Below are 27,337 nucleotides of genomic sequence, written 5' to 3'. Positions count from 1 at the left end.
ATCTGTAATGCCAAAAAAAAAAAAAAAACTCTAATGATTTTTTGAAAAGTTGAAACAAGATGAATTGAATTACTGAGCTGCTCACGATAACTGGAAAACAATTCCTCTGTTATAAATTGTGTTTATGTATTTTTCTCATGCAAAAAGTATAGGAATTATGAGACACAAATGATTAGAATTGTAGGTTAGATTTAGATAGTGAATCTGAATAGAAATAACTCCTTTTCTTGGATAATAATATTTTACTTTAAATTAGGTTATTATAGTATTAAAGGAATCCAGATATGTAAAGTAAAAGGTGTTATTTTTTCATCAGAAAAGTGTTTTTTAATTGTCACACTGTGTTTCATTATAAGGATTCATAAATTGCCTCTTTTAATTTTTTACAAGCCTTTTTAAAGCACATTTTTTTTCTTTGAGACAGGATCTTGCTCTGTTGTCCAGGCTGGAGTGCAGTGGCACGAACTTAGGTCAGTGCAGCCTGGAACTCCTGGGCTCAAGCGATTGTCTTGCTTTGGCCTCCCAAAGTGTTGAAATTACAGTTGTGAGCCACTTCGCCTGGTCCAATTGCCTCTTTTAAGAAGAATTGTGTTCAGAAAAAGTGCTTGTTCATACCTGTTGAGGAGCACAGCTATCAGGAGAGCAAATGATTTTTTAAAAATTTATTTATTTATTTATTTTTATTATTTTTTATTTTCTGAGACGGAGTCTTGCCTATCACCCAGGCTGGAGTGCAGTAGTGCCATCTGCAACCTCCACTTCCCGGATTCAAGTAATTCTTGTGCCTCAGCCTCCTGAGTAGCTGGGACAACAGGCACGCTCTGCTGTGCCTGGCTAATTTTTGTATTTTTAGTAGAGACGGAGTTTTGCCATTGCCCAGGCTGGTCTCAAACCCCTGATGTCAGGTGACCCACCCGCCTCGGCCTCCCAAAGTGCTGGGATTACAGGCATGAGCCACTATGCGTGGCCACAAATAATTTTTAAATCAATATTTAGAACACATTTAGGGTGAGTGTTGTTTAGAGCTTGACAACATTCTCATTGAAGATTATTCCATTTAAGATTCAACAGCTCAAGAGTCTGCAAATCTAGATCCTTAACCAGAACTTGCTTTTGTATTTTCCTTACAAGAGGAAGAGAACCCAGGCTGGGACTTCAAGGCCCCAGAGAGGCAGTGCAGCAGGTTCCTGGGTTCAAATCTTCCCTCAGCTACTGCTTAGCTGTGTGACCTTGGGCAAGTTACTTAGCCTTTCTATGCCCCAGTTTCTTCATCAGTAATTTGGGGCTAGTAATCTCTTCTTCATAGGTTTGTTGCAAGATTAAATTAATTTACATTAAGGGCCAGGTGTGGTGACTCACACCTGTAATCTCAGCACTTTGGGAGGCCAACGTGGGCAGATCACCTGAGGTCAGGAGTTCGAGACCAATCTGACCAACATAGCAAAACCCAGTCTCTACTAAAAATACAAAAAGAAAATCAGCTGGGAGTGATAGGGCATCTGCAGTCCCAGGTACTGGGGAGGCTGAGGCAGGAGGATCTCTTGAACCTGGGAGGTGGAGGTTGCAGTGAGCCTAGATCACACCACTGCACTCCAGCCTGGGCAACAGAGCAAGACTCCATCTACAAAAAAAAAAATTTACTTTAAGAATTAGAACAGTTTATGACTGGTACATAGTAGATCCTCAATAGACACTAAAAGTTATAATTATAATTGTTAATTATAATTATTATTATAATTATATGAGCAATTATTGGAAAGCTCTCACTCTTTCTAAAGAATTTGCATGAATCAAGGAAGACTAATTTTCTCAATGTCTTTTTAGTACACTCAGAATTTTCAGTACAGCAAATAATTTTCAGTGAAGTCAAAATTATTTAGATAAAATCTTCTCTTCATGCCCTAGCAGAAAATGTTCAGAAACAAAACGAAATAAAGAGACAAAGGAAAAAAAAAAAACTGGCAAGGGGTCAAGTTTTGAGAATTGTTTTCAAGAAGTCATTGTGTTCAGATTGGTGGAGCAGGCTACTGTAAACCGTAAGTAGGAAATGAGAACCCGTTGTGGGTTGATAAAATGGATGTCTTTTCAACTAAACAGATTGCTATCAGCCCAACAGAGCCAACTCATGTTCCTTTTTGCCTGGTCACTTCCTTTACTAAGTGTCTGTAAGAGCCGCCCATTTGGGTGTTTCTCAGGATTATAGGTTTTTAGGTCATATAGAAACCCTGGGGAACGCCTGAAAAGGCTAAACACAAGCAGTTACATTATGCACAAGCTGGATGACGTGACTCCACTGCTGCTGTGTGGAGCAGAGGCTGATGAACCCGAGCTTGTGTGAGCTTCTCTTGCGGCAAGTCCAGGGGTGGCCAGGAGCACGTGTTAGTCTGGTTAAGAGCTCTGCTCAGAAGTAGCTGCTGTAGCTGAAGGTTTTCGGGTGGGCTGAAGGCTGGGCCGCTCCTTCGTTCATTTCAGAAGTTGAACAGTGAGCCTTCTACACACGCTGTCCTTGTCATCCTCAGGCAGTTCCTCCATGGATGAGACACAGGGGCCTCTGGCCATGACTGTCCATCTTCTTGCCAACTCTGGGCACGGTTCGCTTCTGCAGAGGACTCTGGACCAGCTCCTGGATTGCATTTGCCCAGAGGTCCGGCTCTTTCAGGTGTCTGAACGGGCTAGTCCTGTGAAATACTGTGAAAAGTCCCTTTCCAAGCGGTACCGGTTTCCAGGGATGTCCGTGTTGCTTTTCCTGCACAAAAGCCTGGGAGAGGATCGGCTATTTCGCGTCCTGGACTCTCTCCAGCATTCGCCATGGCAGTGCTACCCCACCCAGGACACTTGGGGAAGGCTGTGTCCCTACCTTTTTGCCAACCAGGAGTTCTACAGCCTGGACAGCCAGATGCCCATCTGGGGGGTGAGGCAGGTGCACTGTGGCTCCGAGATCCTGAGGGTGACGCTCTACTGCAGTTTTGATAACTATGAAGACGCCATCAGACTCTATGAGATGATCCTGCAGAGAGAAGCCACCTTGCAAAAGAACAATTTTTGTTTCTTCGTGCTGTATGCCACCAAGAGCTTTGCTCTGCAGCTCTCCCTGAAGCAGCTGCCCCCGGGAATGTCAGTGGACCCTAAAGAGTCTTCGGTGCTGCAGTTTAAGGTTCGAGAGATCGGCCAGTTAGTGCCTCTGCTACCCAATCCATGCATTCCCATCAGCAGCACGAGGTGGCAGACTCAGGATTACGATGGCAACAAGATTCTGCTTCAGGTATTCCTGTTTCATCTTAGATCTTGTAGAGGCTCATGGAGCTGTGTAATTTTACATTGGAATGGGCCTAAGCTAGTGGTTCTCAGACTTGGTTGCACATTAGAGTCCCTCAGGGGCTTTTTAAAATTCCCACCCCAGGCCAGTTTGATCCAAATCTCTGGGAGCATCCAAGCCTGGGTAACTTTTTTTACAGCTTCTTGGATGACTCTAATCTGTAACAGGGTTGAGAATCACTAATCTCATAAAATCTCATCCGACAGATAAGAAAGTTCAGATTCCATGAATTCGCAGCTGACACAGGTACTTTATAGTAGAATCAGACAGGATTCTACTATAAAGATCAGAATCTTTACAAAGAATCAGCCTCCTTTCTCAGGCTTGCTGTTTAAATGCCTGTTAACTATACCCATATCCTTTGCTTACTCTTTGGGCTCGAGAATGTCATAAGCTCTTCTCATCTGACCGAAGGAAGTTGAAGTCATACTTATGCTTACAGACTTTTTTTTAATTTTTAATTTTTTTATTTTTTAGAGATGGGAGTCTTCCTCTGTTGCCCAGACTGGAGTGCAGTGGTGCCGTCATAGCTCCCTGAGGTCTCCACCTTCTGGGTTCAAATGATCCTCCTGTCTTAGCCTCCTGATTAGCTGGGACTACAGGCACGTGCCGCCATATCTGGCTATTTTATTTTATTTCTAGAGACGGGATCTTACTATGTTGGCCGAGCTTGTTTAAGGATGTTAAGTTTGCAGTGCTATTGACTTAATTTTTATTTTTTATTATTATACTTGAAGTTCTGGGGTAAATGTGTGCAACGCAGGTTTGTTACATAGGTATACATGTGCCATGTTGGTTTGCTATACCCATCAACTCGTATTGACTTAATTTTTAAGCATCTTGCATCACTGTCAAATTTTACCACATACCAAGTTAGACAGAATGCTTTCTTTAAAAAATCTTGAAATTAAAGCCTTCCTTTGTAACCATCCTTGAAAACCTAACATAGCAAGTGTGTATTTAGTCACGATAGCCGCCATGCATTGCCTTTCATGGTATGTGAGCCTGGGCGCTTAGTAGCTGTATGACTGTGGTCCTCAGTTTCTTCATTAGCACAATAAAGGCACCAGATAATTTGCATCTTCCTCTCTCATTTACAGTAAATGACCTGACACTCACAAAGTACATAATTAAGATAGTGCCAATAACTCAATTTTAGCTACTATTGTTCACATTATGCCCTATACTAAGGATTTTAAATTGATAATTTTATTTAATGCTTATAACAACCTACGAAGTTACTATTTTTCCCATTTTGGAGATAAGAAAACTGAACTCTCCAGGGGGTCAGTTATTTGCCCAAGACAGGAAGTATCTATCCACCCTGAAAGTTCATGTGGTCAGCTGCTGCAGTCCAGTGTATGTGTGTAAATGTGCATACAGGGGGATGAATGTGATGTTCACAGCAAAATATCCTGTGGCTTCTGTCATTAAGAAATGGTCAGAAGCTCCTTAAGGCCTACTGGATAAAGTAATAAGAGACTACAAGATGAGATGTCTTTCCATTTGGTTAATTTTGTTGTCATCACTTTGACTTGTTAATAAAATATGAATCATACTGATTCTACATTAAATGATTTCTAAATTATTCACCTTCTTGTTCACATAAGGTAGATAGGCACTGTTTCTGTTAGTTGCCTATTATAAAACCCCATAATTTCCAAGGCACCTAAAATTTCTTTCAGTTTTAGCGACTCTCTAGTACTTAAAATCAACCTCATTGTCAAACAAAAATTTAATGTTCGTGCGCAGCAAGGGACATGATTTTAATCATTCTTGTCTTTAAGGCTGACTGACATTTTTGCTTTGGAACCACAGTTTAAACAACTTAGTTACTTTGGAAAGTTGAGTCATATTTGGGGAGGGTAGAAGAGTTTTTTGGATAAAGACAAACTCCATGAGTTGCATGAAGAGAGCCCTCTTGCTCCTGGATTGTCCCAGGAGCCTGGCCACTTCTCAGGCATCAGCCCCTCACTCTTTTGTTTCTGAGACAGAGTCTCACTGTGTTGCTCAGGCTGGAGTGCAATGGCGTGATCTCAGCTCACTGCAACCTCTGCCTCCTGGATTCAAGCAATTCTTGTGCCTCAGCTTTCCTGGGTGGCTGGGACTACAGGAGCCTGCCAACATGCCCAGCTAATTTTTGTATTTTTAGTAGAGATGGGATTTCACTATGTTGCCCAGGCTGGTCTCAAACATCTGGCCTCAAGTGACCACCTGCCTCAGCCTCCCAAAGTGCTGGGATTATAGGCATGAGCTACCAAGCCCAGCTGCCTCTCACTCTTGATAGCCCCCTTCTACATCACCTTTGTCCTGACCTCCAAACCTCAGGGACTTCTGCTGCCTCACTCCAAAACATGCTTTGATCTCCTCTTGTTAAGTCAATGAATCTAAGCTTTTGCAAACAGAGTGGGAGATTGCCTTCTGGAAAATTCTGCTTCTGGTGTCATATAATAAAAGTGCCTGAGGAAAGTGTGCAAAGGCTCGGCCATGATCCAAAGACAACACATTGTAGCTCCCAGGTAGCTTTTCACTCTTCGAATGGAGTGAATTTTTCAGGATAGTAAATTCCTGGGTGTGTTGGCTCGGGCCTGTAATCTCAGCACTTTGGGAAGCTGAGGCGTGTGGATCACTTGAGGCCAGGAGCTTGAGACCAGCCTGGCCAACATGGCAAATCCCCCTGTCTGCTGAAAATACAAAAACTAGCTGGGCATGATGGTGTGCACCTGTAGTCCCAGCTACTTGGGAGGCTGAGGCAGGAGAATTGCTTGAACCAGGGAGGCAGAGTTTGCAGTGAGCTGAGATTGTGCCAGTGGACTCCAGCCTAGATGACAGAGCAAGACTCTGTGTATTAGTTTGTTTCACAGTGCTGAGAAAGACATGCCTGAGACTGGGAAATTTACAAAAGAAAGAGGTTTAATTGGACTCACAGTTCCACGTGGCTTGCGAAGCCTCACAATCATGCAGAAGGCAAGGAGGAACAGTCGCGTCTTACATGGATGGTGGCAGACAAAGAGAGAGCTTGTGCAGAAAACTCCCGTTTTTAAAACCATCAGATATTGGGAGACTCACTTACTATGAGTGAATTCATTCACTCATTCACTCATGCCTTAAATAGCACCCAAGTCACCTCTTGAATGCTTTGCTGCTTAGAAATTTCTTTCGCCAGATACCCTAAAATATCTCCCTCAAGTTCAAAGTTCCACAAATCTCCAGGGCAGGGGCAAAATGCTGCCAGTCTCTCTACTAAAACATAACAAGAGTCACCTTTATTCCAGTTCCCAACAAGCTCCTCATCTCCATCTAAGATCACCTCAGCCTGGACCTTATTGTTCGTATCACTATCAGCATTTTTGTCAAAGTCATTGAACAAATCTCTAGGAAGTTCCAAACTTTCCCACATTTTCCTGTCTTCTTCTGAGCCCTCCAAACTGTTCCAGCCTCTGCCTATTACCCAGTTTCAAAGTCGCTTCCACATTTTCAGGTATCTGTTCAGCAATGCCTCACTCTACTGATACTAATTTACTGTATTAGTTTGTTTTCACACTGCTGATAAAGACATACCTGTGATTGGGCAATTTACTAAAGAAAGAGGTTTAATGGACTCACAGTTCCACGTGGCTGGGGAGGCCTCAAAATCATGGTGGAAGGCAAGGAGGAGCAAGTCACATCTTACAAGGATAGTAGTAGGCAAAGAGAGGGCTTGGGCAGAGAACTCCCGTCTTTAAAACCAGCAGATCCCGTGAGACTCATTCACTATCATGAGAACAACATAGGAAAGACCTGCCCCCATAATTCAGTCACCTCCCACTGGGTTCCTCCCATGACACATGGGAATTGTGGCAGTTACAATTCAAGATGAAATTTGGGTGAGGACACAGCCAAACCATGTCACTCTGTTTCAAAATGAAAAGAAAAGAAAAGAAAAAAAAAAGAAAATCCAGCCTAAATTTCCTTGGGTCCTGGGGAGAGGGGCTGGGTAGCAAGTCTGACTTCTTTAAGTGAGTAGTCCAGGCCTTACACTGTGTGCTCAGGATCCAGATCCCAGCTCTGCTACCGCTGTCTTGGCCCTATCCTCAGACAGGCATCCCCCAGGGTTGCCAGTTGGCTGCCAGCAGCTCTGAGGGCTACATCCTCCATGTGGGCTCCCAATGCCTTGCCCCACCATGGTCCAACAAAATGTCTGGACTTCAGTTGGAGCAACTTGGATCAGATTCTCTTCTCTAAATCAATTATTACATGCAGGAAAGTGAGATTATATGGATCCGTTTAGCCCTGAGGCAAAGGCTCTGCCTTCTACCCCTAGATGCTGTGTGGTGTTCTGTGGGACTCTTAGGGAAGGTTGTGGGTCTCCAGAGATCAGGGCAGAGGAGACAAATATAGAGTGGCCCCAAATGGCTGATGTTCAGAAAAAGCAAGAAAATAATATCTACTAAAGGAAGAACCATAACCACAAACTAACCTCTCTGCAGACCATCCCTCCACATGGCCAGGATGGAGGCGTGTGAGCAGGAGGCCTGAGTGTGAGGGGAGCTAGGTCGAGGCGGGGGCGGTGAGAAAGCTTTCCTGAGGAGTGATGCCGAGATCTGCCTGAGCTGGATGGCCCAGGAGGAATTAGCCAGTTGGAGAAAGGAGCAAGGGTGTCCCAAACAGGTGACCGTGGGTGACGGTGTTGGTATGGTGCTGCTTAGCAGGCCATGCTCAGCAAACTTCCTGAGGTTTCATGTGGCTGGAGTGAAGGGAGGGGGAATCAGGGGAAGGGGATGGGCAGGTGGCCTGAGGCTGGATCAGCGGGAACATGGTTAGCCACTGGAAAGTAAGCGCCGAGAGTGGGGGGACCTTTTGGGCTCGCTCCTGTGAACCCAGAACCTAAGGTCAGTGTCTGACACATGGTAGGCAAAAACATCCTTCTATGAATGAACCCAGGCTAAGTAGCTTCTATTCCATCCTTGGTGTAATGAGCAGTCACTGATGGATCCTATGAATGGAACTGACATGGATTATTTGTGTTATGAGGGTCAAATGAGAGAATGTACATGGAGGTGCTTGGTAAAGTAGAAGCCCCTGGAGACCATGTAACTGTGGTGCAATTGTCATCTGTGCATATGAGAGGCTGTCGGCTATCTCCACCAGCACACCCGTGAGCAATGCATTTTCCACATGACGTCTTGCCATTGCAGACCGTCTGATGCCTCTTAGAGGCTAGAATGGATGGTTTTGATGAGAGTGATATGAGGGTATCAAATAGATGCTCAGTAAATGAATGTATGAATACATGAGAAGGCAAGTCCATGTTTATTCATTCCTCAGAACTTTGTTGAGTTCCTGCTGTGGGCCGGACACTGTTTTTCCTTTGGCAGTTTTAATTCTGCTATCTCAGTTCTTAGTGGGTGCAAAATGATAGTGGGTTCAACCTTCTCTTTATTCGTTCCAACAGTCCCTCTGCTTTTCTCCCTGTGCTTTTGCCTCTGGTGGTAGGGACAGTGTCAGCGTGTTCTGAGGGAAGGTAGCATGGGTGATGATGTCCCGCTCTTTTTTAAAACCTCCTGCAACTTAAACTGTGCCCTCAGTCAAATAAGCTATTTTGTCAAATCAACCACATGCAGTATCTCTAGTCAGTTACTGCAGGCTTTCAGCTTTCCACAGCTGAGCCCCATGTCCAAAGTTGCGTTTTTTGTACTCTTTATAGATTTTTTTTTTTCAATTTTTCACATTATGGTTCCTCTTCCCTGATTCACCTGCTGAAGCATTCATCTCCTGGCCACCCCCTGGCATGGGCAATCCAAGGGGAGAGCCCATGACTTTGGTGTTGGGCTCTGGCAGACTCTGAATTCTAGGTCACTTGGTTAGCATTGATGACCTTCTCATTCTGTTTGATGTACAGTAGGCAAACTTTATAAATGAAATGATAAACCTCCCTCAAAGCCCCTTGAAATGCTCCAGCAAGGTCTATATTTCATGGCCCCGTGGGAGATGTGAAAGCCATGCCCTTGTTAGCCTTTGGGTGGGTGCTCTGTGTGGGATCCCACTGCCCTGGTGGTCTAATGAGGAGCTGGACCCTCCTGCAAGCGCCTGCAGTACCAGGCAGCCTGCAGGAAATGCAGTGTAGAGCTGCAGCCACCCACCTTGTGTGTAGGGAAGGAGAAGGTGAAATTGACTGAGGATGTCAAGTAACATGGAGGACGTGTGACTTGGGGGATGATCGAATGGGCTATAGCGAAGTGTAGGGCTGGGGAGTTCAAAGGAGTTTAGAAAATTTTTGGTCCACTGAAAATGGGTGCAGGAGGACACAAAATGGGATTTGAAGAAATCCATTTATTATGGTGTTTAGAGAAGGGGCAGACATACTCATACCTATAATACATAATTTAGGACCATAATCCTGTTAGCATCAAATAGGACACGCTGGAAGGGGGCTTGGCTGACCTCTTCAGAGGGGACTTCCATTTTCCAGTCAAAGCAGGTGCAGTTTTGAAATAGGGAACTCATAATAGAAATAGGAGGTTAAATTTCATGGGTAGACTTGACTGAATTTGGCAGTAATTGGACACGGAGGGTGAAGAAGAGGAAGGTGATGATGAGTCTGGACGCATTGGGCTTGAAGTGCTTGCAGGTCTTTCAGATGAAAAGAATCCATGGTCAGGTGGTCTCTGAGGGCTGGAACTCAGGAGGGGGCATGGGCTATGGGCACAGGTGGGGTTGGTGGCTGAAGCCCTGGGAAGGATCGACATTACCAAGGAAGAGAGTGTAGAGGGAGAAGAGGTAAAGACAGTGCCTGGAAAATGTGTGCACTTCGGGAGGAGAGGGAAGAAGAACCAGAGCGAGACGCTGAGAAGAAGCAACCAGAAAACCAGGAGGGTGAGGAGATCATGGTGTCATGGAAGTCAATGTCGCTTGGTGGCTTGCAGTCCCTAAGATGTGGCTTCTCAGGTGTGCTAGAGCAGAGCCTTCAGGTTCTGTCCTGGTCTCCTCACCGGGCCCCCAGTTGCTTGTGTGTTGCCATTGCGCCTCGAGATGTTGGCACCTGCTGCAGGCCCTGTGTCCTCCACCAGTAACTGCTACTGCCACCACTCTGGGCTTATGGAACCGTCCCCAAACACTGCTGAGACCAAGCTGTCATTTCAACAAGGTCTTGAGGTGGGGAAAAAACCCCCAAAGAACTCTAGTCCAGAAGAATAACTTATAAGCACCTCTAGATGTCGTTATTCTCAGAGCTCCCAGGCAAGGTATGGCCTTGAGGTCCCTCCCAGGTCTCCTCCAAGTCTTCTCTATCCCCTTCTCCTGGAGGTGCTCCAGACCAAACTCACACGGTGAAGGAGGATGGTTTTCTCTCTTCCTCTCTGAGGTCCTTTCCAGGTCTTCTTTCCTTGATAAGGGTGACTGCTTCCTAAGTTGACTAGATGGGAAAGGTCACACACATCTCGCCTCCCACCCCCATTGTTTGATGTTCAGTAGCAAAACTTTACAAATTAAAAGATAAAACCTCCCTGGAAGCTAGGGAGGTTTTAGAATAAGGTGGTGTCCTATTCTTTCAACCTGGGCAGGACAGATCAGTAACAGCACAAGAGTACAACATCAGTACAATCTGGGGTGTGCCATCTCGACAACACATGTTAGTTGCTGGCTATCCATTCTGGAAGCTTTTCCCGACTTAATCATATGGATGAGCTGAAACTCATACCTGTGTAGCCTTCTTGCAGTCCTGGGGCCTCACCTCTGGATCCCCTGCAATCAGCACCTGAGCTAGAATCCACGCAACTCTCCAAGACAGCCATGTGGGAGAAAATCATGTGATTTTGAAAGATTTGGTTTAATACATACGCTCTCAATGGAGACCCATTTCTCAACTGAGACCCATTTCTCTAGACGAATGTATTGTCCTCTAGGACTTTCTGTGATGATGAAAATATTCTATATCCGTGCTATTCAATGTGGTGGCCATTCACCACGTGTGGTTACTGAGCATTAGAAATATGGCTGGTGAGACTGATGAACAGAATTATTAATTTCATTATATTTTAACAATTTAAATGGCCTTATGTGGTTGGTGACTAGTTTATTGGACTGCCCTGGCCTAAGTCATTTCTAAGGTCTCCTGCATCTTGAAGCTTCTGTAACTATACTGTGTATAGCCTTACTGGTGACAAAACTTTATCTCTTATCTCATCTGTCTTTTTTTTTTTTTTTTTTTTTTTGGAGACAGAGTCTTGGTCTGTTGCCCAGACTGAAGTGCAGTAGTGCAATCTCGGCTTATTGCAACCTCCCTCTCCTGGGCTCAAGCTATCCTCCTGCCTCAGTCTCCAGAGTAGCTGGGACTACAGATGTGCACCATCATGCCCAGCTAATTTTTGTATTTTTTATAGAGACTGGGTTTTGCCATGTTACCTAGGCTGGTCGCAAACTCCTGAGCTCAAGTGATCCACCAGCCTCAGCATCCTAAGTGCTGGGATTACAGGTGTGAGCCACCATGCCTGGCCTATCTCATCTTTTTTCTTTGCTTTTTTAGAGAGAGGGTCCGATCCTGTCACCCACGTTGGAGAATTAGTGGCATGATCATAGCTCACTGCTTTAAACTCTTGGGTTCCAGTGATCTTCTCATTTCAGTCTCCTGAGTAGCTGGAACTATAGGCACGCATTACCATGCCCGGATAATTTTTTAATGTTTTATAGAGATGGGAGTCTTGCTACGTTGCCCAGGCTGAACTTGAACTCCTGGCCTCAAGCAGCCTTCCTGCCTTGGCCTCAAAGTACTGTGATAACAGGCATGTGAGCCACCGTGCCAGGCCCAGATCCTCATCTCTTAAGGGTAGAATTCAGTTCAATTTTTGGAAACAGTCAAAAGATATTTAGCATTAATTGTATTGAATATGGTACACAGTTGAAGATATTTTAATATTTTAAGAGTACAACATATGTTACCTCTCTATACTGAGAATTGTCTCAGATTCTGAAACTCAGGTTGCTAAAAAAAGTTCCAAAAATATTTAACACAATTATCAATCTTTTAAGTGCTGTGTATAGCTTTTCATAATCTACCTAAGGACAACAGATAATCTAATATGATATTATATATAACAGTTAATGAACACTTATATACCAGCCACTGTGTTGTGTTGTTTCATTATAAATATCTCCACTTTAAAGATAGGAAATCGAGGTTTAGAAAGTTTAAACAACTTGCCTATAGTCAACCAGGAAGCAAGGATAAAGTCAGGTTTCAAACTCAGGTCTCTCTGTCTCCAAAGTTCAAGCTTTTAATGCTTACATAATTTTTGTTTTCTTTTAAAAAGAATAGTTGTTAATATATAGTGTTTTGATTTCCATTACAGTTTTAACGAATATAGCACCTAGAATTGATCTTTCGAAACAAGATAATTCAGCCTGTTTTAGATAATCAGCTTCTTTCATTTCTAACATTGTGGCGAAACTTGATACTTTTTCCTCTTACCAAGTTTAATGACAGTTAGTTTCTCTGACGGCACTTTCCGTTTCATATCTTAGCAAGATTTTAATAAGAATAACCTACTGGATAAGGTTGCAAACAGCATTTTTTAAAATTGCAAGATTACCAACAGATGTACCTTCTTTCCTTTCCTCCCTCCCTCCCTTTCTCTCCCTCTCTCTCTCTGTCCTTGTTTCTTTTTTTTGAGACAGAGTCTTGCTCTTGTCACCTGGGCTGGAGTGTAGTGGCATGATCTCGGCTCCTTGCAACCTCTGCCTCCTGGGTTCAAGCTATCCTCCTGCCCCGACCTCCTCCCCAGTAGCTGGGACTACAGGTGTGTGGCACCATGCCCGGCTAATTTTTGTATTTTTAGTAGAGATGGAGTTTCACCATCTTGGTCAGGCTGGTCTCGAACTCCTGACCTCGTGATCCGCCCACTTCGGCCTCCCAAAGTGCTAGGGTTACAGGCATGAGCCACCGTACCCTGCCAAGTGTTTCCTTTTCATTAGAGGCTCTTTTCCAGCTTCCAATTAAAAATAAGTTTGTTGACAAGTATCGGGGGAATCTTTCCTCCAACTGATTTAATTGGTAAACGTCCGAGTGGTGTATGTTCACGCCCGCTGGTGGGATTCCTTCCTGTGTGGTTTCTCCTCTTTGTGGACCTTGCTCTCCCATTTGTTTGCTCACTCGATGAACTCAGGCATTTTCAGTCTCTCTTCTCTGTTACCAGAGGCCCTCATCATCTCCTTCAAACTCAAACAAGCAGATTTTCCTTGGCTCGATGGCTCTGATATCTTGCCTTCTTTCTATGCCTGGCTTCTCAGTTGAGCTGTCTGTTTTTGCCCCCTTCTGCTGCAAACTGATGGTGCTTCTCCCTCTGCCATTCTGCACGCTGAGCCTTCCTCTAGCAGTTGATGAATCTGCTCTCTGGAGGGCCAGCAGTGCTTGAGGACAAGACATCAGTAGCATTGGTACATGTGGGCCACTCCTGCCTTCTTGAAATCTTCTCCTCTGTGGGCTGCCATAACCCAGTTCTTTTAATTAAGGGGTTTATTTTCTCTGACTATTCCTTTTCTGTGTGTGTGTGTGTGTGTGTGTGTGTGTGTGTGTGTGTGTGTGTTCAAAGACTCAATTGTTTCTTCCTCTCTCTAAATCATGTTTTCTCAACCTTGACACTGTTGACATATTTTGGATGAGATAATTCTTTGTTGTGTGGGGTGTCTGGTGCATTGCAGAATGTTTAGTGGCAGCCCTGATCTCTATCAGTCGGATGTCAGTAACACTGGCCCACTCACCCCTGAGTTGTGACAACCAAAAATGTTTCTAGACTTTGCCAAATGTCCCTTGGGAGACAAAAATCACCCCAAATGAGGACCACTGCCCTGCACCAAAGATCTCCCCGCTGAGGTTATGAAATAAAAATCACCCTGTGGATTTGGTTATCACTTTCGTTCAACTTAATCCTGTACTTGAATTTCCTCTGTCTCTTGAGGTTTTAGCCTCTTTCCTACTCCCTGTAAGACCATTTAAACATAATGTCTCATCCCCATCCCAAACTCAATCCAGGCAAAACCAAGTCATCATCTGCAGCCCTCCTCTCCCCACCCCCGACTTCTCCAGCTCCGTTCATTCTTCTCCCATTTGCCCAGATTTTGAAACACCAGTTGTTTTTAAAGCCTTGTTTTTTCTCAGAACCCCCACATCCAATCAGTCCCCAGCTGTTCTAATTTTCCTTGGGAGTCATTTCTGCTTCCTGCCTTCCTGCTTTAAGCCCACGTTGCTTCAAACGCAAATTATTATTACAGCATTAGCTCTTCGCCCTGGCTCCAGGCATTCTGTTTCATCCTGCACAGCGCTATCAAAATACATTTTTAAATGACTGCCAAATTTATGTTCCTTCTCAGTTCAATAACAAAAGGTGAGAAAATCAAATTAAAACGTCCCTGCCTGGCTTTAAAGACCTTCACATCAGACCTCTACTAGAATCTCCCTTTGCAGGCCAGTTGTGGTGGCTCACGCCTGTAATCCCAGCACTTTGGGAGGCTAAGGCAGGCGGATCACTTGAGGCCAGCAGTCTGAGACCACCCTGGCCAACATGGTGAAACCCCATCTCTACTAAAAAATATAAAAATTAGGCTGGGTGTGGTGGCGCCTGCCTGTAATTCCAGCTACACGGGAGGCTGACGCAGAGAATTCATTGAGCCTGGGAGGTGGAGGCTGCAGTAAGCTGAGATCGTGCCATGGCACTCCGGCCTGGGCAACAGAGCGAGACTCTGTCTCAAAAAATAAAATAAAATAAAGGATCTCCCTTTGCCACCTCACTTCTTCACCATCCCAGCCTTCTTACCCTCCTCTTCCCTCCAGAGCTCTGGGCTCACTCCCACATGCTTTCTATATTTTATGTATTGTGTATTTGCTTTCTATATTTTATGTATTGTGGTAAAATATGTGAGACAAAAACTTACATTTTCACCTTTTAAAAAATTTAGGAAACCTTCTTTCTTTTAAAAAATTGTGGTAAAATACACATAACAATACTTTTACCATCTTAACTATTTTTCGAGGGTACAATTCAGTGGCACTAAGCACATTCACAGTGTTGTGCGACCATCACCACTATCCATTTCCAGAACTTTCTCGTCATCCCAAACAGAAACTCTGTACCCGTTAAATCAAACTCACCGTTCTCCCGCACCCTTGGTAACTTCGACTCTACTTTCTGTCTCTGAGTTTGCCTATTCTTGGTACCTCATATAAATGAAATCATACAATATTTGTCTCTTTGTGTTTGACTTCACTTACCACGATGTTTTTAAGGTTAACCAGTGGCTGTAGCATTTATTACAATTTCATTTACTTTTATGGCTGAATACTATTCCATGCTATGTATATCTGTATCCGTGCGTTACTTGAGCTACTCCTTAGCCAACGATGCCTTTCATTTAATCTTCAATTATCCAATTTCAAGGCTCTGATCAAACTCCACCTCCTCTTTGAAACCTCCCACGAAGCTCAAGGGCACATTAATTCCCATTCCTGAGTAGAACATTGCATACCTAAATATTTGCAACACATAACTGATTATATATTTTCCCTTTCTTGTATTTTATAATGTGAGACTTTATGACTCTCCTTCTCTTTTCAGTATTTTATTACGCATGTTTCTTTCCAGTAGAATACTTGGCAGACAGCTGCTTCTGAAATACTTGTTGACTGACTGACTACTTGTTTTCAGGAAATCAGTTTATCTCTTTAAAGAAGGTATATACAGAAACTGGTTTGGCATAAGCAAGTGTGTGTTTCACTTTGTTTTATCAACAGATATTTAGCTGTATTCGTTTCTATTTTCTTTATTAGCCATTTAGAATAAAAGAACATAGTGGCTCTGCAAGTAGATAATTTATTTTCTTCTTCTCTAGCATTTCTTGAGGGCTCTGTGTTTTCATTCCTGAGTCTCTCAGCTGTACACTCTCAGGCTCTGTTAACTCCCTCTTAGTTTCTCTCATTCCTCTCCCATTCTCCAGCCCCACCCGCAGCATACCCCCACCCCAAACACACACAATCCCACTTCTACACCCTTGCTCAATACTTTATGTTGCTGTGAAAGAGGCATTGCTCAGGAGGGTCCTGCTATTACAGGAGAGCACGTTGCCATTGGTGGTTTTGGCCAATTGATGAAAATAAGTACCTTTCAAAGGATCAGTTAATTGCAAAAGTCTGGTTTCAACTCTAAAGTGAGCCTGACACTATGTAGAGGTTTCTTATTATCTACCTAAATTGTTTCCATGACGTCATTTTTTCCCCCAGTGTTGAAGAAATCCTCTCTTGCTATATCTTCTTGGAATCACTTACAAAAGAAACATTATTTTCCCTTCATGATACGAGTCTGCCCCTTAACAGCTTAATCATTTTTCAATGATGTACTTTCTCTTGTTTTTCAAGAGTTTAGAATTATAAATGAGTGACAATCTTTCTGTTAATCACATAATGCTGATGTTCCTTGAACTTGAAGAACCTAGCTCTCAACTGTAACATTTTACAAATATTTCTTAGAAAGATGATCTCTAAATGATCAGAATTCCTACAAATGCATTTCAATTTGTTTTTTGGCAAGAGCTTAATTCTCCCTGAAGGGATTCATCTCATTCACTCAGCATTATGTTTCTCCTGGAAATTCTTCATTCCAATGCCAAACATCTGCATTTCTATGTTAATAACGTTACACTCACTTTTGCCCTATGCTTTAAGGATCTTACACTTCTCTTTAAAAAAAGTGGATATTCTCCTCTCTTAAGAGGATTGTGCAAATGTCTAGCCATATTAATAAAAATCATTATGAATTTTCTTAAGACTTTATATCCACCTGATATAGAATAATTTGGGGCCTAGTTTATAGATGCTACATTCTCATTCGCTTCTATGTGCAAAAATTCATATTTTGTTAAGCATTAAGTTTTATTTATTTATATAACAGATATTTAGTGATTACTTATTGAATGTTAGGCACAGTGGTAGGCACTGGACATATGATAACAAAGAAGGTGTATATAACCCTGCTATTCCAGATTACAAAGTCTATGAGAAGATACACAGGAGTAAATAGCCAAGTACAAAATGGTGTGGCGAGTACTCAAATACGAGAAGTTCAAACTGTGCTGTGAGAGCTAGTAATAATACTAATGATGATGATAATAACGAATGCACGCATGGCACGGCTATAATTTAATCTTCACAACTCTACGATGTTGGCACCTATTTATCTTCTTTTCCATATAAGGAAACTGAAGGACAGAAATATTAAGTAAGTGGTCTAAAATCCTACTGCTAATAAGTGGCAGAGTGGATATTTAGTGACACCTAAATCAGATTTAGTGATATTGAGAAGGCTTCCTTCTCAATGCTGTGCAAGCTTGGAGCTAACAATGAGAGGAAGTTTCAGGAAAAAGGGCTAGAGGAGGCACATCCCACATAGAAGGAATAATATGTATGAACCCTGGCATAGGAAAGGGCAAATCATGTTCAATTTCAGCAGGTAGAGGCTGAAAGGGAGAAAGTGGTGAATTACCAGTGTGGTGTAAGAAGAGACAGACAGTAAAGGGTGAGGCAGGCCACATCCAAGGGCTTAGATTTTTATCTTCAGAAGAGTAGGGCGTCATTGAGGCAGGATGACGGTGTAATCCAATCCTCTGGTAGGGGAGCGGAGAATGGATTTGTGGGAGATGACAGCATCTGTGAGGACTTCCACTGGATGGCCACTGCTGTAATTCAGACAAGAGTTGATGACGGCTTGCTCCAGGGTGAATGACAGTGGGAGCAGAGAGAGTGAGTGGAATGTCAGCGATCTATAAGAGGAAGTGTCCATGGGGATGGGTGGCTGGTTGTACCCGGGGTATGGAGAATGGTGACCGCTGCTCTTGCTTGGGTCATGTGGGAGCTAATAGTGCCATCTTTTAAGATAGGAAAAAGAGAAAGCAGAACAGACTTGGTGTGAGAGGGAGATGAGTTCATGGTGCAGATGATTTGGGGCAGGTTTTGTCTGAGGGATTGGTGGCTGGAAGGCAGTTGGATAGATAGGTATGAAGCTTAAGAGACAGATGAAGCTTATGGGACAGATCTGAGGTGTAGTTACACTTTTGGGAGCCTTCATCATTTAGATGATAACTGAAGACCTAGATGCCCATGAGATTGCCCTGGGGCAGGTAAAGTGAGAAGAAAAGAGGAACCAGGCCAGTTCTGAAGAACGACAACATTAAATGAACCAACAAGGGAAGAGGCTCCCTTAATGGAAATGGAGAAGGGACGGAGGGAAAGGCAGGAGAAAATCCAGTGGAATTTGTTGGCAAAGAAGCTGAAGAAAAAGACTTTAGGACGAAGAGTACAGACTTCAATGTCAAGTTCTACCAAGAACTCAAGAAAAATGAAGGACAAGTGGGCTGATTGTAGATGATCTTGGCAAGAGCAATTTCAATGGAGTGGTAGGAGAGAATTACCAGCGTGGTGTAAGAAGAGTCAGACAGTAAAGGGTGAGGCAGGCCACATCCAAGAGCTTAGATTTTATCTTGTCAGTGGCATGAGTAGAGAAAATAAGGGGAGGTTTGTAGAAAAACATGACTGTACACAAATTTCCTATAGAGGTTTGACAGTGAAGGGGAGGAGAGAGAAACCTGGAGGGAAAGAGAGGGTGGAAAGAATGTGCTTTTCAAGACAGGAGACTTGAACAAGTTTAATTGCTATTGGAAAGGAATAGGCAGAGAGAGAGAGAGAAAGAAGAGAGGGAGAGAGATTAAACATCCAAGATAAGAAAGTGGGAAAAATGAATAATTGATAGGTCAGGGTCACCAAGAAGGCGGGAGGTGATGGGAATATTGGCCCAGGGACCGGTCACTTTCACCTAGTGAGAATGGTGAAGCTGCAGGTAAGTTTCGCGATAGCAATGAGAGTGTTGCTAACTGGTGACAGCATCTGCTTTCTTAGTAATCTAGATGGTGAGACCACCTGATGAGAGAGAGTGGGGGCGATGGTGTCGCTGAAGGTTTCAGGACAGTTCTGAAGGTTTTAACAGCTGCTGGTTGAATGGAGAGAGGTGACGAAAGAAGCAGGCAGACTGGCAGATAGCCTGGGAGAGGCTGGGGCAACCATTTCACAGACACATGCGTTTCTGTGGCATCCTGAGCACATGTTCAGAAAATGTGGGCAGGTAGACGGATGAAAGGTGGGGAGATTTTGTGGGAGTCTGTGACAGAATGGGAATAGCGAGGGGAATTGGAGGTATTGGCGAAGAAATGGTTGAAGTGATAGTCTTTAGACTCAGATTGGCTCTGAAAGGCAGTGCGGATGGGTGGGGTTGACAGGGAGAAGCTGGGGATTGGGAATGTTGATGTTGAAGAGCGGATGTGATGGGGAATTGATGCTGGAGCTTGTGGCCTCAGAATGCCCGGCTTACATAGAATCTTTCAAAGATGGGACATTTGCAGGTGGAGAAGGCCCAGTGGAGGGGCTGTGGGACTGAGTGACAGAGGTGAGTGGAGGGGTGAGCTGGGCTGGCCCAGGAGGGCGCTTCCTGGCTGCCCTGAGATGTCTCAGCACTGGTTGGGGCTTCAGGACCAATTTCATTGTGATCTGACATTGATTTAGGTGGCAAGAGGGAGATTACTCAGGCTTCTCTCCCTGTTCACAGTTGCTAGAGAATGAAATACAAGCCCCAGAGTCAAAGTTATTGATTTCCTTCTCCAGATTGGATAATCTAATATCAACCCTGAACCATTTCTGAGTATGGAAATATCCATGCCAGTTTCCATTTCTAGAAGAAAAAGATGTCATTGGGTCAAATAAAAAGGTACATTATGATACAAGGACAGTGTCAAATGATTCTCCAAGAGGCAATGATGGTAGTTGGCCCTTTGAAGGACTGAGGGAGTTTGTTCTCCAGGGGAAGGGAAACCCCAGCTGACATTTCGGAGATAGAATTTTTTCCTCCTGATTTTGAAAGGATAAGCAAATAGTTTTCATTGGACAGTGAGAATTTGGGGGTGATTTGAGGTTGGGGTGGGGAGAAGGCTTTACTTTTTATTTTACTCATTGGTACAATGAAATTATTTTTATGGTGATAAATTACTACTTTTATAATAAAACTTTTTTTAAAAAAACACAAACAGTTGAAAAGAAAAGAAAGGAAAGGAAGGGAAGGAGGAAGGAAGGAGAGAAGGAAGAAAGGAAGGGAGGGAGGGCGGGGGCGTGGAATTAGAGCAAAGAGAAATATAGAGAGAGATAGCTAAATGAAATTAGGCAAAGAGTTTTTCAGAAATGTGGAGGAGAAGTTCAGCTGTATGTGATAAGAAACAGACTCACAGCAACTGCAAGGTAACTGACTACTCGAAGCCTAGCTTTTCTGGCTCCATGGCAGTAGTTTCCAAACTTTGTTGCACATTAGAATTACCTGGGGAGATTTATCAACTGTGATAGCCAGGCGTACTCTGAACTGATGAAATCAGGAGGTCGTGGGCTGGGAGCAGGTTTCATTGTTTTTTAATGATTCCAGGACGTTCCCTTGTGCAGCAAAGTTTGGGAACAGAAATTTCTCCTATGGGTTTGCATAAGGTCACGTGCCGCAGTGCAGTGGGCATCCCTTCAACAGTATCGCCCCCTAGAGAGAGTTTCTGATGCTGGCGGAAGCTCTCTTCAACACACTCTGGGGCACCACACTCAGCTGTGGTTCAGTACAAACACATCTGGGATGGGGGTTTCAGGTGTGTGTGGCTCTCTAATGAACTGGCTTGGCCCAGGGGTTGAATTTAGATATTCTAGAATAGTAGTTTTCAAGCTGGTTCTGGGAAGCCCTGGGAAACTAGGGAGGGGGTCCAGTAGGCAGAGGCTACCCTCTGCACTTCAACCAGGGCTGCTCTAATTAGATTGTTTCATATTTTGGACTACCAGTTAATCCCAGCATTTTGGGAGGCCAAGGCAGGTGGATCACTTGAGGTTGGGAGTTTGAGACCAGCCTGACCAACATGGAGAAACCTCATCTCTATTAAAAATACAAAATGTAGCTGGGCGTGGTGGAGCATGCCTGTAATCCTGGCTATTCGGGAGGCTGAGGCAGGAGAATCACTTGAACTTGGGAGGCGGAGGTTTCAGTGAGCTGAGATTGCGCCATTGCACTCCAGTGAAGCTCTGTCTCTCTCTCTCTCTCTATATATATATACACACATATAAAAAGAGAGAGAGAGAGAGAATCATTGATCTAGAATAGGGCTTGGTCAACTGTGGCCCGGGAACTAAAAATAGTTTTCCATTTTTACATGATTGGAAAAAAAAATTCATGACACATAAAAAGATATGAGATTCAAATTTCAGGGTTCATACATAGAGTTTTACTGAACACAGCCATTCATTTATATATTGTCTATGGCTGCTCTGCGGCAGAGTTGGGTAGTTGGGATAAAGACCATATGGCCGGCAAACCCTCAGATATTTACTGTCTGGCTCCCTGCTGAAAATATTTGCCAACTTCTATTCTAAAAGAATCAATGGAAGCCCTTGTTTTTTTGTGTTTGTTTTTGCAGTTTGGTAATAGGCATCTCATCATTTCTATCAGAAAATTGAGAGAATGTACATGTGCGTCATCTGTACAACGAATACGTTCTCTGTGTGTGTGTGTGTGTGTGTGTATGAGAGAGAGAGAGGGAGAGAGAGAGAATTTACTCATTTCTAGACCTGTTTTCTCACTGCCCTGATTTCTGCCTTCTTGCCTCGTGAGATAAATATGTATCATTTTTTTTCTCCCTTGAAATAGACTTCATTTTTTTTTTTTTTGCAGCAGTGGTAGGTTCACAGCAGAATTAAGCAGAAAGAACAGAGAGTTCCCATATACCACCTTCCCTCCCAAAAGAGCATCCTTTCCTGTCAACATCCCTTATCAGAGTGGTACACATGTTACAACTGGGGAACCTACAATGACACATCACCGTCACCCAAAGCCCATAGGGTACATTAGGGTTCATTCTCGGTGTCATACATTCTGTGGGTTTGGACAAATGTATAAGGATGTGCATCCACCATTACAGTATCATGCAGAGTAGTTTCACTGCCCTAAAGTCCTCCATGCCCCACCTATTCAACCCTCCCTCTCCCCACCCCTGGTTGATCTTTTTACTTTCTTCATAGTTTTGCCTTTTCCAGAGTGTCGTATAGTTGGCATCATATGGTCTCTTTCTGTCACCCAGGCTGGAGTGCAGTGGTGCAGTCATAACTCAATTTAACCTTGAACTCCTGGGCTCAAGGGATCCTCCTTCTTCTGCCTTCTGAATAGCTTCTGCCTTCTGAATAGACTATAAGTGTGCACCACACGTCTGGCTAATGTTTTTATTTTTTGCTAGTTGTCCAAGCTGGTCTTGATTTCCTGGCCTCAAGTAATCCTCCCACCTCAGCTTCCCAAAGGGCTAGGATTCCAGGCATGAGCCCAGATGGGCGTCTTTCAGTTAGTAGTATTTATTTCAAGTTCTTCCGTATCATTCTTCTTGATATTTGATTAAGGGCTGGGCCAGGTAGGGATGGATCCTGGATACCAATTTCCAAGGGCTGTTATTAAAATGGAAAAAAATGGACTTTTTCCAGAAATCTTCTTGGGAAGAGTGTTGTGCATGGACTAGGATGCAAGGCTCCCAAGGGTCAAAGTCTTAAAGGGGAGGTCAGTGAACTCCATTCTGTGGAGGGAGAATGCAGTCAACTGTGGGGTGAGGGTTTTGCTGAGTGGGGTCTGTAAGTTTGTAACCAGAGTGGAATTGCTAAGAATTAAAACACCTGAAGTTCCATAGAAGATGTGCCCCCTTTTTGTTTTCTCCCATAATACCAGTCCTCTAATCTAAATAAATGGTGCCCCAAGAATTTAAAGGACATTGCTGCCAAATTTTTAGCCTGCCTGGAGTGGTCCCATGTCTTAGAATGGCACGAGATACATATTTTTATTAGAAGGATCACCAGCTTTGGAAGATTGAATTCTTACTTCAATCCTTAACTTTAACCACATGTTTTGGTGGCGTTTTAAATTTCTTTTTTTGCATGGTTGCTAATAAATACATCATTAACAACATCCAGTGAGGTCACTAAATGACGTGTGTGAATGTCTGCATTGTTTGAACAACTTGCTGTACCAGAAATGTGGTGTTGTCAATTGACCATTTGATTCCCAAAGTCTTAACCTTATCAAAAACTTAATTTAGGGAGTCTCAGAGAGAGGTATTTGGAACTGGGGCTGATTAGATACCTCATAATTATATTGTACTTATCACTTCTGTTCAATTCAACCAAATTTACTGAAAGTCTGCTATGGACATGGCATGGCAGAGGGTGAATGAGGCATAGTCAACTCTTGGCACTTAGTTAATGGAAATTATGTTTTGTATGTTCCTCCTTTTCTTTTCCCTTAGGTCCAGCTGAATCCAGAACTTGGTGTTAAGAATGGCACCTTGGGAGCTGGCATGCTTCCCCTGGGCTCCGGGCTGACTTCTATCTCTGCAAAGAGGACCTTAGAACCCAGGATCCAGAGGAACCAGGGCAAGAGGTCCCAGGGGCGTTCTCTGGAGCTTCCTGAACCCACTGGGAGCCCCACATCAGAGAGCTGTGGTGGCACTTTGAGGAAAAGCCCTGGCCGGTCATTCCAGACCAGCAACCCAGCTATGGGTTCCCACCTACACCTGTCTTCTCATCACCTTGAATCCGGGGCCAGAATGAAGGTCCTCAACCGGGAAAACAACTTTCAGAAGCTTGAGGCCGAGACGAATGTTGACACTGGGTTCACCATCATAAATTCTGAACCCACGCAGATTTATTTTGGTGGATTTCCAAGGGATTTGCAGACCAGCCAGCCACCATTCTGCTTGCCAGCCTCTTCCTTGGGGGTGGCTACCTCCAAAAACAACAGTGTCCTTAAGGAAAGTGTCTCTCCTTTGCCACTTGCTGGCCAAAGGGACCTTGGTACCAGGAAGACAATTTCAAAATGTCTCTTTCACCTGCAAGTTCAGGGTGAAGAAAAAGAAGAAGACGAAGAAGAATTCTTTATATAGCATAAAATAAATGTGGTTTTCTAAAACACAAGATCAGATAGAATGTTCTAGAAATGGAGTACGGACCCAGAATCAGCCTGTTAGTTGTTCATCTGAGAGGGTCTGAATGCTCCCCATGCACAATCTGTATTGATTTTGTTTCAAATGTTCAAAGTCTAAAGGTGCTGGGAATGATTGTTTATTTGCAATCACAGTCATAAGAGAACACAGCCAACACACAGGGAAAAAACCGAATGCCTTTGTTCCCTGGAGATGCACTAACCCAGCTGGATGTGTTGAATCCAGCACCTATCAGGATAATTGCATTGTATGCAAATGAATCGGTATGTTATACAACACTAATTAGTGTCTGTAATTTGGTTTTAATTTTTACTTAGGTTGCATAGCTCATCCCCCTGGACAATATGGACTGCTATTTATCCTTCAATGCTTTTTAATTTTCATGTGACCTCTTTTGGTAACTAGGCCTTGTACACCACATACCCTCTTGTGATTTTGCCTTTGAAGTTGTTTGTATCTGGAAAGAGTGAAAATGCAAAGAGTTTTGAAAATTATAAACAGTTAATTTTGTTTTCCTGTTTAATGAGCCAAAATACTGGAAGCCAGAAAATCAGGTTAAAAACGAATGCTAGGCTCTAGGGTTTTCCTGCTCATCTGCTTCTCATTTGTTTCTGCACTATGTCAAAGAGGACAGTGGTTCTTGCTACAAACCAAAGAGGAACGTTGAGCACAGTGGGAAAATTGGACTGGTTAATCTGGTCACTGGAGCAGGACTTGGGTTCTTCTGGCCACATTTTGACTCCCAGATTCCTTTACAAAACACACTCATTCATTCATTTATATATGTTCATCCAATAAACATTTTTTGAATGCCCATATTTGAATAAGACATGGTGTATATGGTACATATACATTCAGGGGCCATGAAACCCAAAAAAGTATTTATGGTTTCACCACTATAATAAATTCATTCTACCAACTCTTAAAAAGATATTGAATTCCAAATACCTTCCTCCAAAAACTTTTTCCACAGTTGAGGCCCACACTTGCCACATAATGGTGTAATAAGCATTTGCACCCTGCAGATGGAGACTGGGCATATTGTGAATTGCAATTATAATTGCAATGGACAAACTCTCAGTTGCTCATATGCAGAATTTTTTGGTTATGTCTGTACACACAGTTTTAAAAAACCTGAGTCCTGTGTTTCAGTTCATTTATAAGGTTATTCAGTTGCATGAACTTCACTCTCAGAACAGATGTTACATAAGAGTATAAATGTTGATTTAGCTGGATCTTTTGGAGACTTGGATACTTACTACACCTAACTGGAGACAGAGATGAGTTCAGCCCTAAAGTCAAATCTTGCAAAAGTGAGTCTAGGCTGATTTTGGGTGCTCTTCTCGGCAAAAGGGATAGAAACGGAGGAGAGTTGTAAATGGACAAAGACAAGACTCCTCAGTTGATATTTTTTGTCCTTAAAACATCAACATATTCTCATTCCCATTTTCTCTCTCCCTCCCCTAGACTACAATTTGATTTTAGAAAATGGGATGAAGAGTTTAACTTTGGTATAGCTTTCTATAATAAGAGTTAAAAAAAAAAAAAAAAAAGGAAGTTGCACTACTCAACTTTGAATAAGCACAGCAGGAAGAAGTTTTGAAATTTACTTCCCACTTTTTTTGATGTTATCTAAATTTTCTTAATATAATACCTGAAAATTATAAAGAATATTGAGAAATGTGAATCAGGCACTTTACAAAATTGACTTGTAAAATAATATACCCTTAAAATGTCATCTATTCTATCCTACTTGTATTATTCAGGCTTCCCTAGAGGAACACAACTAATAGGATAGATGAATATATGAAAGGGAGTTTATTAAGGAGAACTGACTCACAATCACAAGGTGAAGTCCCACAATAGGCTATCTGCAAGGTTAGGAGCAAGGAAGCCAGTCCAAGTCCCAAAACCTCAAAAGTAAGGAAGCCGACAGAGCAGCCTTTGGTCTGTGGCCGAAGGCCCTAGAACCCCTGGCAAATCACTGGTGTAAGTCCAAGACTCCAAAGCTGAAGAACTTGGAGTCTGATGTTCAAGGGCAGGATGCATCCAGCATGGGAGGGTGATGAAGACCGGAAGTCTCAGCCAGTCTAGTCCTTCCATGTTCTTCTGCCTGCTCTATTTTAGCCACACTGGCAGCTGATTAGATGGTGCCCACCAGACTCAGGGTGGGTCAGCCTCTCCCAGTCCACTCAGTCCACTGACTCAAATGTTAATTTCCCTTGGTAACACCTTCACAGACACACCCAGGAACAATACTTTGCAACCTTCAATCCAATCAAGTTGATCCTCAATATTAACCATCACACTACTCAATATAGGAATTCAATTTTCAACATGATGGGATGGAAATACTAGTGGACTAGGCGGGGGAGGCCCAGATTTTGGTTTCACTTTTTAAATTTACTATTGATTTGACCTTGAGCATGTCAGGCTCCTTGGTCCTCTGTTGCTTTATCACCTGTAACAAAAGATTGTTAGGGAAATCAAGATGATGTATATGAAAGCATATGGATTTCATGAAGCATTATAAACCTGTGAGTTTTTTATGATTATTGTATTATTTTTTATATTATATAATATAGTGTATTATTAATACCATTGGTCCTTCGGACCCACAGTTTAAAAATGTCATGAGAACAAAGGGCTTTTTTTGAAACAAGTTTTAGTGAAATCAATGAGGCAATAAAAATAAATTCACCTTTCTGAGATTTGTACAACATGTGCCATTTACTTTGTGTTTCTATAGCTAAGAATAAAATTATTTATAACAAATAATCAAATGCATCCCAAAGTTCAATAGAGATTATATACAACAGGGATAAACTATGAACTAGCTCAATCCAATGTATCAAATTAATCTTAATTAAATTATACAGTATTCCCTAAAAAGGTATAATGTGTCACTTTTTAAATCTGAAAACCTTCTGATGATCAGAATACTTTACTTTTCTATAAATA

The 27,337-nt window shown here is 42.9% G+C and overlaps 1 protein-coding gene across 2 annotated transcripts; it reads left to right on the top strand.

Moving 5' to 3' along the window:
- Positions 1-2,193: 2,193 nt before the first annotated feature.
- FAM124B (family with sequence similarity 124 member B) lies at positions 2,194-27,093 on the top strand. Of its 2 annotated transcripts, none has more exons than XM_005574443.5 (2): positions 2,194-3,262; positions 23,681-27,093. In XM_005574443.5, the coding sequence occupies exons 1-2, from the start codon at positions 2,531-2,533 to the stop codon at positions 24,314-24,316; spliced, it is 1,368 nt and encodes a 455-aa protein (XP_005574500.2). In that variant the 5' UTR covers positions 2,194-2,530; the 3' UTR covers positions 24,317-27,093. The 2 variants fall into 2 exon arrangements, with proteins under 2 accessions (XP_005574500.2, XP_045224320.1); XM_045368385.3 differs by lacking the exon at positions 23,681-27,093 and adding an exon at positions 3,794-3,974.
- Positions 27,094-27,337: the final 244 nt, after the last annotated feature.

The sequence above is a fragment of the Macaca fascicularis genome, chromosome 12 (assembly GCF_037993035.2).
Source record: "Macaca fascicularis isolate 582-1 chromosome 12, T2T-MFA8v1.1".
In the NCBI taxonomy this organism is placed as follows: Eukaryota; Metazoa; Chordata; class Mammalia; order Primates; family Cercopithecidae; genus Macaca; species Macaca fascicularis.
This window is presented reverse-complemented; position numbering and strand designations above follow the sequence as displayed.